General features: G+C 36.2%; 1 protein-coding gene across 1 annotated transcript in view; it reads left to right on the forward strand.

The window, feature by feature from the left end:
- CHIC2 (cysteine rich hydrophobic domain 2) overlaps positions 1–15,191 on the forward strand; it is a 65,481-nt gene that overhangs the window by 14,349 nt on the left and 35,941 nt on the right. The window contains exons 2-3 of the mRNA XM_021701711.1: positions 7,968–8,022; positions 8,148–8,303. Of these exons, the coding sequence (XP_021557386.1) occupies positions 7,968–8,022; positions 8,148–8,303 (211 nt within the window). The remainder of the gene's footprint in view (positions 1–7,967; positions 8,023–8,147; positions 8,304–15,191) is intronic.

Consider the following 15,191-nt stretch of genomic DNA (forward strand, 5'->3'; position numbering starts at 1 on the left):
GTAATACTCCCTTACCAAAATAACACTGTAGAAGACTTGATTATTCATTAACATATCTGTGCCAACTGTAACTGTTTTCTTCTGTGGCAGTATCGTAGCCAATGAGGTTTATTCGAGGCGCGATTATTGCTAGTTGATCCATTTCTAGAAGTAGAATTGACCCAGTAGTGCCTGGGTCAAAAGGTATGAATATTTTTTTGACTCATATATTATCAAATTGTACTTTGAAAGTTTCTGTTAATTTGTAAGTTCTTTTTCTTTACAGTTGAGATCACAGTGTATGTGCAGTTTTTTCTTTTTTACTTAATAGTATAACATGTATTTCCTGTGTTACTCGTTTGCAAACTTCATTTTTTAAAAGATTTATTTATTTATTTATTTGAGAGAGAGATTATTTTCTTGGCTAGATTCCTGACAGAAAAATTACTATAACAAAGGTCTAAATATTTGTAATGTCAAATTGATTTCTGGAATGGTTGTAATAATTAAAAGTTCCACTGACAGTGCGTGATATTTTCCATTGTAAGACCTCTTGCCAAATTTTTTTTTTTTTAAGATTTTATTTATTTATTTGACAGAGACACAGCGAGAGAGGGAACACAAGCGGGGGAGTGGGAGAGGGAGAAACAGGGTTCCTGCAGAGCAGGGAGCCCGATGTGGGGCTCCATCCCAGGACCCTGGGATCATGACCTGAGCCGAAGGCAGATGCTTAACGACTGAGCCACCCAGGTGCCCCTCTTGCCAAATATTTTTTAGTTTTATTTATAGATTAATCTTTGTAGATAACTGAATTAAGATTCCACCCACCTTGAATCATACCTTTTGAAATTATTAAATGCTACTTGCAGCTTTTTGGATTAATACAATGTTAGATTATTAGGTCTGAAGGGAATTCAGCTTCCTACCCTTTGCTCTTCTTTCAGGCATATCAAATTGTCATTTTATGCGATAAAATTTGGCTTTTTTGGTCCTGTCCAGGGCTAATTGTAGTTTGATTTAGAATAAAGAAAGTTATTTTTTGCCATATTTAAAAACTTTAAACTTGTAGAGCATAATAGAAAAAACTAAGTAATTTATAATGTCAAATTAAGGTGAAACATGTATCTCATTTTCATTGCTAACAGACCCCACTTCCCGCCAAACTTAAAAAACAAAACAAAACACTCCCCAAAACTGGAACTAAGGTAGTATCAAAACTAAGTAACCTATGTCACATCAAAACATTTAAGATGATATTTTGCAGTTACATTAACAAATATGAAGTGTGCCTTTTCTTATACATTTAATAAAATAAGATGATCTTAAAACTTTATCTGTATTTCTTTGGTTGGCCTAAAATTAAACAAACAAAAGCTCTCTCAATAAAATAAATCTTTAAAAAAAATGAAGTTTGCAAACTAATAACATAGGAGATACATATACAAAAAGTCTGGCAGAAATCAAAGACATTGCACAGGAGTTACTTGCTGTATCCTGTGCCAAATAAAACATTCCCCACTCTAATACTCAAGCTCTTTGCTGGGAGAAAGCCTGCTCTAAGAAGGACGACTTGCTGAAAAGAGTTGTTTTCAACTACTCTGTTGAGTGGTCTCATCAGTAAAGAAATGTAGATTAAAGTCTGGATTGTAGTAGTTTGAATAATGAATGAAAGGTGAGATAAAGATAGTTAATGTGAGGACTCTTTCAGGATACTGGATGAAAAAGGAAAAGAGGTGGATGCTGTCATACATTAAGGGATAAGAAAATAGAGGTTCAGATTCTCAGACTGGGTAGACTTACGCAAGTTTGTAGGCTATGTGTAAGGAGCCAAAAGAGAGGGAGCAATACAGTGGATTGCAGAGAAGACTGGAGGAGATACAACCAGGAGCAAATGGTTAGCTTTTGGGAAGCTTGCCTCCATTGAGAAAGATGGTAAATACACTGAAGACCTAGGTAAATCTAATTGGGATGAAGACAAGGTCTAAACTGTCCTTAGAGAGTAGGAAGGTGTAGAGAAAAGAGTTAACAGAGCAGGCTCCAGACTGCTGCCCTTAGAAATACTTGTTTGCAGTGTTGGCTCTTGGCTGGTGTCTGGGCACTTAGACTTTAGGAGGGTCCCCAGTATTCCCAAAATTGATAGGAAGGGTTCACTGAGCCTAAACTGTTTTGAACAAACAATGTGGTTTATACCAAACACCTGCTTTCCTTCTGGGAATCTGGAATTTTGGTATACTAAGTAGAAGGTGTATGTTTACCAGTTCCTGATAAAAGCCTTGGGCACTGAGTGTCTAATGAGCATTCCCAGTAGACAATATTGTATACATGTTGTCAAAACTAGTTGCTGCAGGCATTAAGCACATCCTTGTGTCTTCACTGAGAAGAAACTCTTAAAAGTTTGCTCTTGGTTTCCTCTGGAATTTTCCCTATGTGCCTTTTCCTTTTGCTGATTTTGCTTTGTGTCCTTTTGCTGTGGGTACAACTATATACTGAGTCATGTGAGTCCTCCTAGTGAATCATCAAACCTGAGGGTAGTTTTGTGGACCTCTAGCACAGAGGGAGTGACCTGGAAGGCTGAAAATGATGGTTGAGATTTGGAACAGTGTGATAGAAACAGAAATCATGGGCATCAGAGGAAGAGAGAACAATGGCGTGAAAATGTGCAATGAAGAGTTAGTGGAGTGTAGACATATTTTCTGTTTTGGAAATTGATTATTCAGCAAGTATTTATTGAGTATTTATTTATCAGGCATTGGGCCAGATGTTTGGGGTATAAAGATAATTAAGATACCATACCTTCCCATAAACAACTCATTATTTATCAGAGTAGGGAATTAGACTTGTAAACATATTATAATAAGTATGATAAGGACTGCACAAGAGAGAATGTAGTCAGGTATTAGGCGAACATGGAAGATGGAGTCTGGAAAGTGGACTTCAGGGAATGAGCTATAATTGAGAATTTCTAGGAAAGAGTGTCATTCTAAGAATTTTGGTTACACTGAAGAAGAAAAAAAAATTTTTTTTAAAGGGAAGATATAAGGAGGTATCCAGGTAGTAGATCAACAGATTAGGGGTACCAAAGTTAAACATTAAAAGGGATTTGGAAGGGAAGTGATCTATTAGGAAATGGAAATTCTTTTTTTTTTTTTTTTTTAAGATTTTATTTATTTGAGAGAGCATGAGTGGGGAGGGGCAGAAGGGAGGGAAAAAGAATCAAGTAGACTCCACACTAAGTGTGAAGCCTGACGCGTGGCTTGATCCTAGGAACCTGAGATCATGACCTGAGCGGAAATCAAGAGTTGGACGCTTAACTGGCTTGAGCCACCCAGGCACCCCGGGAAAGGGAGATTCTGAATTAGATAAAGATGAGAGTGCAGGGTAACAGATTGGAGTGGCTTACACTTTGAGTTATAGCTATAGAATTGTAGGAATTGAGGTGACAGTGAAATGGAAGAAGGTGGGAGAGGTGTAAAAGAAGCCTGTTTGAAGATTCCATTTAGATTTAGGTGTAAATTTGCTGTTTCTCTATAAAGCTTTACTCGGTATATTACATGAACTTTCAAAACTACCTCAAATTACATAAAAGCAAAATTGGCCTTGTACATGCTTTCTTTTTAAATTTTTAAAAAAGCGATACAAGTCTTCTATTGTAGGATCTTGTTTTTTTTTTTTTTTTTAAAGATTCTATTTATTTATTTGAGAGAGAGAGAGAAACAGCATGAGAGGGGAGAGGGTCAGAGGGAGAAGCAGGCTCCCCGCTGAGCCGGAAGCCCGACGTGGGACTCGATCCCAGGACTCCGGGATCATGACCTGAGCTGAAGGCAGTGGCCCAACCGACTGAGCCACCCAGGCGCCCCTATTGTAGGATCTTGTTATCATGAAGTATTACGTAGAAGATGTTCAGTGGTTGTGATTTGAATGAATTCTCTTTTCTTCAAGTACTGGTAGACTTGAAAACTTGTAATAGGTAAGAGTAAAATAGGTTAAGTTTAATGTATTTTGTCATATTTGTCATTCTTGGAAAAAAGTTTCAATCTTTTATCATTTCTGAAGCCATGAGTGTTTTAACCATAATTGAGGAAAGGGTCTGTTAGGTAATAGGCATATATGTAGATATAGCACATGTCTACATGTCTCCATTTTCCTTTATACCATCTAATGGATTGACAGTAGGTTTTGAATGGTAAGTGAGATAACTGTTGGTAGCACTTTGTCAGTGCTTACTTTCTTCTTTTCTTCTCTCCCTCTCCTACTTCTCCCTCCCCACTTTTCCTTACATTTTTCCTTCTTCTGCTTTTATTGCTTGTATGTACCCTGGAGACCTGTTAAAATTAACAGCCATTGCTCATCTCCACCAGTAACATTCAAAGCTAGAAAAAAAAAAAAAAACTATTAAAATAATATGCTGGGTGCCTGGGTGGCTCAGTTGGTTAAGCGACTGCCTTCAGCTCAGGTCATGATCGACGGTCCTGGGATCGAGTCCTGCATCGGGCTCCCTGCTCTGTGGGGAGCCTGCTTCTCCCTCTCCCACTCCCCCTGCTTGTGTTCCCTCTCTCGCTGTGTCTCTCTCTGTCAAATAAATAAATAAAATCTTAAAAAAAAAAAATATGCTTTGAGTTAGTTTTTAAGGTATAGGCGGTAGCTCAAATATTTTTAAATGAATCATTTTTTTCTTTTGTTTATGTAGTGCTGGTTAGTTCACTTTCAGTCTGTTATTTTTTTATTTTTTATTTATGTTTAAAAAATTTTTAAAGATTTTATTTGAGAGAGAGAGCACAAGCAGTGGGGGGAGGGGTAGAGGGAGAGGGAGAAGCAGACTCCCTGATGGGCAGGGAACCCGATGTGGGGCTCCATCCTGGGACCCTGGGATCATGACCTGAGCTGAAGGCAGACACTTAACTGACTGAGCCACCCAGGTGCCCTGTTGTTTAGAGATTTTAAAAGAGAAAGCAGAGTACAGTTGGGGTTCACTCCTATGGGCCGGGGAGACTTCAAGGACTTTAAGCACAGCATTATCTTGACACTTGTTCCAGGTATTCTTGTTCAGTGGGTGGGAAATGTGAGCAAGGAAATGGAAAAATCATTAGCACCAAGTTAATGGCTGGTAGAAAAGCTAAGCACTCTCGTATAGTGATAATCTTGTCACTGGGTAATCTTTCTTGGGACATTTTTTGGGGGGTGAGATGAAGGAAGAGGAAGGTTTACTATCTTCCTAAGATACAACTTAACAAAAAAATATGACTGAAGAGGAACTGAGTGAATGTACTTGGAACTATAAATTCTTACTCTGAAGAATAACTAGCCTGACTTAAAAGGAGCCCTGACCTGCAGGAACAACAGGGCAATTAATTAGCTGGTTGTGCTCCCTGGGTAAAGAATTGCATGGCCAATAAGGAAATATTCAGGCTCTAGAAAGAAAGGAAATTAGGGTTTAAGCTCATCCTGGACTGCTCCCTCCAACTTAGCATATTACATGGCAGCAAACTATAGGTATTCAATAAAATAATTTAATCTGTGTTAAATGTCTTAATGGCTGGGATGAAAGGGGAAGACTTTTCTATTTAGGAGACTTGGAGGGGGGCTCCTGGGTGGGTTAGTTAAGTGTCGGACTCTTCTTTTTGGCTCAGGTCATGATTTCAGGGTCGTGAGATGGAGCCCCAGGTTGGACTTTGCGCTCGCTGGGCATGGACCCTGCTTAAGATTCTTTCCCTCTGCCCTTCCCCCGCTTTGTGTGCCTGTGCTCTCTTTCTCTCTAAAAAAAAAACAAAAACAAAAAACAAAGGAGACTTGGAGGTATCTGGTTGTTGCTTTTCTAAAAAATTTCAGACAGTTGGAAGGAGATGGTTAATTGCAATAATAAACATGGTTGAGGTGCGCCTGGGTGGCTCAGTTGGTTAAATGTCTGCCTTCGGCTTAGGTCATGATCCCAGGGTCCTGGGATTGAGTCCCACATCAGGCTCCCTGCTCAGCAGGGAGCCTGCTTCTCCCTCACCCTCTGCCCTTCCCCCTTCCCCCCCCTTCATGCTCGCGGTCTCTCTCTCTCAAATAAATAAATAAGTTCTTTAAAAAAATAAACATGGTTGAAATGGAGATGATTCATAGAGAAAACCTTCAGACCAATGGAGATAATACTTGAGGAGATGGAAATTTATAATTTATACTCAATAAACATTTGTTGATTGTCCTCTTCCCTAAGGGAAATGGATGAAAAGGAGATACATTATCTAGAGACCTCACTGAGAGCTATCACCTAGCATTTCACATCTTTTCCTCATTTCAGGAGTTTTGAGGTTGGAAGTGAGTTATCTCTTGGGGCAAGTAGAACCATATTGCAGTGAGGCGTATAGACAGAAAATGAATTTAATTGAGTCTGTCAGTCTTAGAATGGCATTAATGCCAGAATTATGTAGAAGAATAACAGTTGCAGGTACATGTTTAGTATGAAAAGAATTTTGGCTTGGACTTAGGTAGTTGCATTGTGATCTTTTCCGTAAGTAGTATCCATTATTTATAAAGACAGATTAATGTCATTCAGTGCTATAAAATAATGTATAAAATTACTTAAGATGGTGATAAAATGGTCTCCAATGCCACCATCCACATGTAGGGAAGTCTAGATAGTGATGTAGACCACATCCTGGCCACCGAAGTGTTTTGTTTGCCTTGCACAGTATTTTAAAGATGGGAAAGTTTACATAGAAATCTGGTTTCCCAACTCCTCTTAGAGAAAGAAAATCATACAATCTCTCAGACGTGGGCCTGCATTCTAATATGATAGTAATCAGCTGAATCTGACCCATGACGCCCGCCCCCCCCCGCCCCATTCTGTATACCCTCCACTTGGCCAGTCTCCACCATTCCTTACTGCTTTCACACAGCCCATGTTAATTCGATTTCCCTGTTTAGCTGTACTGATGGTTGAGTTAAAAACCCCTGACCTGGCCAGCTGTTTGAGGCAGAGTATCTCAGAAGATCCCTCTTACTAGTGCAGATTACCTAAAGGGCAGTACAGTGTATTTATAAGGGTTGTTAAGACAGTGAATCTTAAGGGTTCTCATCATAGAAAAAAAATTTGTTAACTATGTGAGGAGATGGATGTTAACCAAACTTATCCTGGTAATCATTTCACAATATAGACATGTATCAAATCATTACGTTGTATACCTTAAACTAATACAGTGTTATATGTCAAGTATATCTCAATAAAACTGAAAACAATTTTGGCTTCAGGATCCAACAGAAGTCCTACTTAAATATCTAAGTTTTTATTTCTAGGTGCAATCTGCCATTACCAGTGTGTTCATGAGTATTTTATTCTTTCCTAATAACTTACACAAAGAAATAGTCAAGTGCCCAATCAATCCTTATGAGTTTTGCAGACATTTAAAAGCTTAAAGATACTAAAATGTACTACCTCAGTTCCATTACTTTCCCCAAAGAATAGCAAGTGTTGTATTACTTGTAAGTTTAAGTAGGCAGGCAGCTATCACATTGTTCTAGGTGTTTTTTTTTAACATTTTCTGGCTGTAACAACAGTGTGGATATGCTGGCCTCAGAAAATGCTAACTGATCAACTTGCATTCTTAGACATGCTACTGCTTTTTTGAGTGTTAACACGTGCTTTTGACCTAAAGAATAATCCATAGCAGAGATCGTAGCTTTCTAGTACTTAGTTGGAAGAATCTCAGTAATTTTTACAAATTAGATAATTGTGTTGTTTTCTATTACATTAATATTTTGCTTACAAACAGAGCCCCAAAGAAGTCATTTCTTTTCTGTATTCTCAGCCTCTTATACAAAAGTTTTGATTCAGCTGCTAAGATTGCTTGTTACATTTCATAAATTGCTGATTACAGTGTGTCTCAAACTTCCATTGTTACTCTGTATATCAAGTTGCGCATCTATTTACTTGACCTTTGATTAAGTTAAATGGCTTTTTCTCAACAATGACATGTAATAACATATTTTTCTCCTTTTTTTAAAAATAGATTTGGACTGAGCAACAAATTTGAATCAGAATTCCCTTCTTCATTAACTGGAAAAGTGAGTGTCTATCATTTACTTAGGTACTATTTTTTCCTAACAAGTTATAGAAATAATTATGCAAATGAGACATGTTTATTGACATTAATATTACGGTATTGTTATTTCTTAAAATTTTTCTTTAGGTAGCTCCTGAAGAATTTAAAGCCAGCATCAACAGAGTTAACAGTTGTCTTAAGAAGAACCTTCCTGTTAATGTACGTTGGCTACTTTGTGGCTGCCTTTGTTGCTGCTGCACATTAGGTTGCAGTATGTGGCCAGTTATTTGCCTCAGTAAAAGAGTAAGTTGAATTAATATATTTTAATTTAAATTTAGAAGTAGACAAGCAAGTCTTGCATTTATTTAGTTTTTATTTTTTGTATTGAATGAGTCACACCATGCTGCCGAATACTATAAAAAATGATCTGGTCCAGTAGAGGAGTGATTAAGTAAAATTATGGTATGTCCACATGCTATTATATTAAATTTAATTATAAATTTCATTCATAATTTTCATGATCTAAGATATTACCCAAGAGTAGAATAGAATACAGCATTCTCTCTGTATATACATTTATGGTGGTATAGCATAGTGATTGAGAATGCTGGGTTCAGGTCTACCACTTATCTCTGTGACTCTAGGCAGGTTTCCTAACCTCTGTCATCTCTAGTTGACTTATCTGTAAAATGGCACTATTCACCTACCTGCTTGAGTAGGATTGTTTTAAGTATAAAGTGAAATAGTGTATATAAAGCTATTAGCTAAATAGCTCAAATAACTAATAGACATTGACTAATAGCATTAGTACTAATACATAAGGTCGTACCCATAGAAGAAATAACATGGTTACAATGTTTATTTCTAGTTGATAAGATTATGGGGAATTCTGGTTTCTTTTTAAGAAATTTTTTCTTTTGTATTTTACAAGTTTTCTGAGATTTCTAGTGATTCTGTATGGCAAATTGTTATAGATGGAACACATTACATTTTTGTTTAAGTTTTAAAAAATTATGGTAGCTATAGTTATAAAAATGAAATACTTTTGAAACTGAATGGTTTGTGTGGCTACATTTCATTTTGTCATCAAATAATGATAGGAAATATGGAAAAGCAAATGCTGTTTGTCCCTTGATTTCTGTTGTAAAATAAGCAATGTATTACTACTGAAAAAAATTTTTAACTGATACATTTTATTGATAAGAAGAAGATAATGCCTTTGTAATAGAATTGATTTTGTAATATTTACTGTAATATTTGTAATATTTGTAATATTTTTCTCCAAGAATATTTCTTCTTTTTTTCCCCTGTATTTCTGACCAGATCATCTTCAGACCACATATTTTTTTTAATTTTTTTTTTAATTTTCATTTGTCACTTGATCCACAATTGAATTTGCAGCTCTTGGAGTTTAGATTCTCTCACTACCTCCTACTCTTCGGGCTTTTTCATTGTTTAAATGACTGCTATCTCAGGGCGCCTGGGTGGCTTAGTTGGTTAAGCATCTGCCTTGGGCTCAGGTCATGATCTTGGGGTCCGGGATCGAACCCCGAGTTGGGCTCCCTGCTCAGCGGGGAGCCTGCTTCTCCGTCTGCCCCTCCCCTCTACTTGTGCTCTCTCTCTCTCAAGAAAATAAAATCTTTAAAAAAAATAAATAACTGCTGTATCCCGCTTGGTTGGCAATTTGCTCTTACTTAACCCAAGGAATCATAAGAATTTTATTTTAGAAATCTGTGTGATCTAGTTTTTTTGAGGTTTTGAGATCTTTTGTTTTTTACTTTCTTTTTTTTTGAAGATTTATGTATTTATTTGTTTATTTAGAGAGCGAGCAGGGGGAGCGGCAGAGGGAGAGGGAAAGCGAGAATCTCAAGCAAACTCCCCACTAAGCACAGAGCCCAATGTGGGACTTGATCCCACGACCCTGAGATCGTGACCTGAGCTAAAATCAAGAGTCTGATGCTTAACCAACTGGGCCACCCAGGCGCCCCTGTTTTTTACTTTTTAAATGAGAAAACAAGATATTGCAATGTGTGCACAGCGTAGGATTTAGAAAATAAAACTCAACTTCTTACTCTTCTCCATGCATTTTTAGCAACATATGATCATTTTTCAGATGATTTCATTAAATTCCTTTTTATTTGAGTCATAGGATAGATCTCTTAGGCTTTTCTCATCTATAGTTTTGGAAAGTACATTTTATATAACAATGTAGTATTCAGTCTAAAGTCTCTCTTTGTATGTATATGATTTAATTTTATATGAACTTTACTGTCTAGTGAGTGCAAACAAGTATGATTACAGTTTAAATAAAATGCTGTGCATTTCCGTGTCTTGGGTGTAAACTATTATATACCCATGGAGAGAGTGACACTTCATGCATGTATGAGGGTGTTAGAGACCCTCAAAAAAGTGGTGCTGTGTACGATGGGAGCAGGATCATTTAGAGCAGGGATTTTTAACTTTTTATTTGTCATGGATCCTTTTGGTATTCCAGGGAAGTCTATGAACCCTCTCTTGGAATAATGTTTTATTTGTATTTTAAAAGGTATAATGTATTTTAAATGTATGAAATGAGGAACACGAGATTATAAAGGAAACCAATTATATGAAATAAACTTATCAAAGTACTAAAGCTCCTCAATTAGGAGTGCCTTGGGTGGCTCAGTAGGTTGAGCATCTGCCTTCAGCTCAGGTCATGATCTTAGGGTCCTGGGACTCCCTGCTCATTGGGGAGTCTACTTCTCCCTCTCCTCCCTGTCCCTCTGCTCTCTCTCCATCTCTCGCTCTTTCTCAAATAAATAATAAAAATCTTAAAAAGATGCCTCAAATACATTATTTATAAATGTTTATTAATGCATACAAAATAAGATAGCAAAGAATCAATGGTAATATGATGTGACAGGAAAAATCTGATTTCTATGAGTGATAGAGATACAGTCCTATTTAGTCTACCACAGTTAGTTGTATACATTCATAATCTAAGGGAACTATACCACATTTCAATTAGAGGTTAGTGAAAATAAAGATGTTTCATCCACTTTCATGGATTCCTAGAATTTTGTCTAGGTATTCCATGTTAAGAATAAGAACCCTTGATTGAGAGGTACTAGTATAAATAAAGGCTAAAACCCTGCCTGGTTGTTAGCCTCTGAACCTTTCCTTTGCCCTCATTTGTGATGTGGAATATGGTTAGAATTGTCTCAGATATTTAAGACAAATCAGGACCAAAGGCATACCAAAGTATCAGCTCAGCATTTTCACCTTCAGGACATTATTCAATAATTTGGGTAACTAGATACCTTCCTTAATTTTGAAATCCATCTCCAGCTGAGTGTCCCTTTTTATGAACTGACCTTGTTCTGGAGACATTGTTTTTAAATCAGTATTATTATTGTTGTTCCTTATAAATTGCCTTTCCTTTTTTAAAAAAATTGTTATGAGCTATTTTTGAAACTTATTTACTATACAGCAAAATTCACTATTTTTGGTGTATAGTTTTATGATTTTTGACAAATGCATACAGTTGTGTAACTATCACCACAACCAAAATATATTACTGTTCTCTCCAAAAACACATTTACTTGTGCTGCCTCTTTGTAGTTATATTCTTTTCAGCTCTTAAACCCTGACAACCACTGATCTGTTGCTCTCCTTACAGTTTTGCCTTTTCTAGCTTGTTATATAAATGGAATTATACAGTATATGTAGCCTTTTGAATCTAGCTTTTTTCATTTAATTAATGCATTCGAGATTCATCTATTTTGTTGCATGTATCAGTAGTTTATTCCTTTTTTTTTTTTTTGCTGAGTAGTATTCCATTGTATGGATGTATCATAATTTGTTTATCCACTTTCCAACTGAAGGACATTGTGTGGTTTCCAGTTTTGGTGATTTTGAATAAAGATGCTATATATGGGGGTGCCTGGATGGCTCAGTCATTAAGCGTCTGCCTTTGGCTCGGGTCGTGGTCCCAGAGTCCTGGGATCGAGCCCCACGTTGGGATATGTGCTCAGTGGGGAGTCTGCTTCTCCCTCTCCTTCTGCTGCTACTCCCCCTGCTTGTGCTCTCTCTCTCTGTCAAATAAATAAAATCTTTATTAAAAAAAAAGATGCAATAAATATTCACATGTATGTTTTTCTGTGAACATAAGTTTTTACTTTTAGGAGTCGGGTTGCTGGATCCTATAGTAACTGTACGGTTAATTTTATAGGAAACTTCCGGATTGTTTTCCCAAGTGGCTCTACCATTTTACATTCCAGCCAACAACATATGAGAGTGCCAGTTGTTCAGCATCTTTGCCAGGACTTGGTATTGTTAGTTTAAGAAATTTTAGTCATTCTGATAGATGTGGTGGTATCTCATTCTGGTTTTAATTCACATTATCCTCATGACTAATGGTATTGAGCACCTTGCCATTTGTAAAACCTCTTTGTTAGAGTTTATTAAAATATTTTGCCCATTTTTAAATAGTAATTTCTTATTGTTGAGTTTTGAGAGTTCTTTATATGTTCTGAATATAAGTCCCTTGTCAGGTTTATAACCAAATATATTTTTCCGGTCTGTAGCTTGTCTTTTTATTCTCTTAATGTCTTTGGCAGAGCAAAATTTGATTTTGATGAAGTCTGATTTATCAATTTTTAAGAAATGGATTATGTGTTTGGTGTTATATCTAAGGATTCTTTGCCTGAAGCAAGGTCACAGACTTTTTCTCCTATCTCTTCTGCATTTTACTTTCAGATCTATGACCCATTTTGAGTCAGTTTTTGTATAGGTGTGAGGCACAGGTCAGAGTTCATTTTTTTGCATAGGACAATGGGTTTTCTAGCACCATGTGTTGAAAAGACTGTTTTTTCCTCATTAAATTGCCATTGTAGGGCGCCTGGGTGGTTCAGTTGGTTAAGCGACTGCCTTCAGCTCGGGTCATGATCCTGGAGTCCCGGGATCGAGTCCCGCGTCGGGCTCCCTGCTCTGCAGGGAGTCTGCTTCTCCCTCTCCCACTCCCCGTTTGTGTTCCCTCTCTTGCTGTGTCTTTCTCTGTCAAATAAATAAATAAAATCTTTAAAAAAAAAAAAAAATTGCCATTGTACATTGACAAGAATCAGTCGACCATATTTATGTGGATCTATTTCTAAACTCTGTTCTATTGATTTCCATGTGTCTATCTTACATTTTAATACCATATAGTCTTCTTTATTAAAGCTTTATAGTAAGTCTTTTTTTTTTTTTTTTAAGATTTTATTTATTTATTTGACAGAGACAGACAGCTAGAGAGGGAACACAAGCAGGGGAGTGGGAGAGGGAGAAGCAGGCTTCCTGCTGAACAGGGAGCCCAATGCGGGGCTCGATCCCAGGACTCTGGGATCATGACCTGAGCTGAAGGCAAGGCCAATGTTTAATGACTGAGCCACCCGGAAGCCCTATAGTAAGTCTTGAAATCAGGTAGGGTGTATTCCAAACTTGTTCTTATTTTTCAGGATTGTTTTGGCTATTCTAATTTCTTTGCCTTTCCGTGTAAATTTTAGAATCAGCAGGCCAGTACTATGTCTAAAATTTTTTTTAATTGGGATTGAATCTATAGATCAATTTTGGGGAAAATTGACATCTTAAGTTTTCCATAGCATGGACATGGCATACCTCTTCAGTTATTTAGGTTTCTTTGATTTTTTTCATCAGTGTTTTGTAGTATTTCGCATAAGATACAGATCATGCACATATTTTGTTAGTATTTCTTTGTGCTTAGTGCTATTGTTAATGGCATTTTCTTTTTAAATTTTGATTTCTAGTTCATTGCTAGTACATAACAATTGATTTTTATATATTAACTTTGTATTCTGTGACCTTTCCAAATTCACTTATTAAATTCCAGGAATGTTTTTGTAAATTCCACAGGATTTTCTATGTAGATAATTACCATGTTGTCTGAGAATAGTGATAGTTTTATTTCTTAGTTTCTAATCTGCATACCTTTTATTTATTTTTCTCTTTTTTTCCACTGGGGAAGACTTCCAGTAAAATGTTGAATAGGAGTGATGAGAGTGGACTCTTTGCTTCAGTCCTGATTTTTTCTGTTTTCAATTTCATTGATTTTTTGCTCTTGTTTTTATTATTTCTTCTTCTTGTTTTGGATTCCGTTTACTATTTTTTAGTTTCTTAAAATCAATGCAGAGGTTATTGATGTGAGAGTTTTCTTTTTTATATGCTGATATATGCATATAAAGCTAAAATTTTTCTCTAAAGCACTGCTTTGACTGCATTCCATATTTTACTTTCACTCAGTTCAAAATATTTTATGATTTTCCCTGAGGCTTCTTCTTTGATTATGTGTTACTAAGAAGTGTGTTATTTAACCTCCGAATATTTAGGAATTTTCCAGACACTTTTGTGTTACTGATTCCTAGTTTAATTCTGTTGTCAGGGAGCATACTTTGTGTGATTTCATTTTTTAAAATGTGTTGTTTTATTTTATGGCCTCAAATATAGTGTATTTTGTTAATAACATCTTTACAATTTTTTTTATTTTTGCAGCCTTATTGAGATATAATTCACATACAATAAACTGCACATATTTAAAGTGTACCATTTGATGAGTTTTGTCATATAATTAACACATACATGTGTACATCAAAATAGGGAACATCTTCATCACCCCCAAAAGTTTCCTTGTGTCTCTTTGTAGTCCCTCCATCCCTCCAGGCAACTGCTGATCTGCTTTCTGGCAGTATAGATTAGTTTGCATTTTCTAGAGTTTTATATAAATGGAACTATACAATATGTGTTCTTTCTTTGTTTCTTTTACTCATAATTATTTTGAGATTCATCCATGTTGTTGGATCAATGGTATTGATGAGTAATGTTTTATTGTGTGGATATACCACATTTATTTATTTGGTTGCCATTTGTGTTTCCAGTTTTCGTCTATGTAAATAAAGCTGCTATGACTATTCTTGTTCAAGTTTTTTTGTAAACATGTACTTTCTTTTCTCTTGAGTAAAAATCTCTAGGAATAGAGTAGCTTGATCATGTAGTGTATATGTGTTTAACTTTTTAAGGAACTGAGAAACTGTTTGCCAAAGTGGTGCTATTTACATTTCTACCAGCAGTGTCTCTTCTGCTGTATTCTTGTCCACATTTAGTATGGTTAGTCTTTTTAATTTTAGTCATCCTAATAGGAGTATAGTGTTATCATTATGG

This window comes from Neomonachus schauinslandi, chromosome 2 (assembly GCF_002201575.2).
Source record: "Neomonachus schauinslandi chromosome 2, ASM220157v2, whole genome shotgun sequence".
In the NCBI taxonomy this organism is placed as follows: Eukaryota; Metazoa; Chordata; class Mammalia; order Carnivora; family Phocidae; genus Neomonachus; species Neomonachus schauinslandi.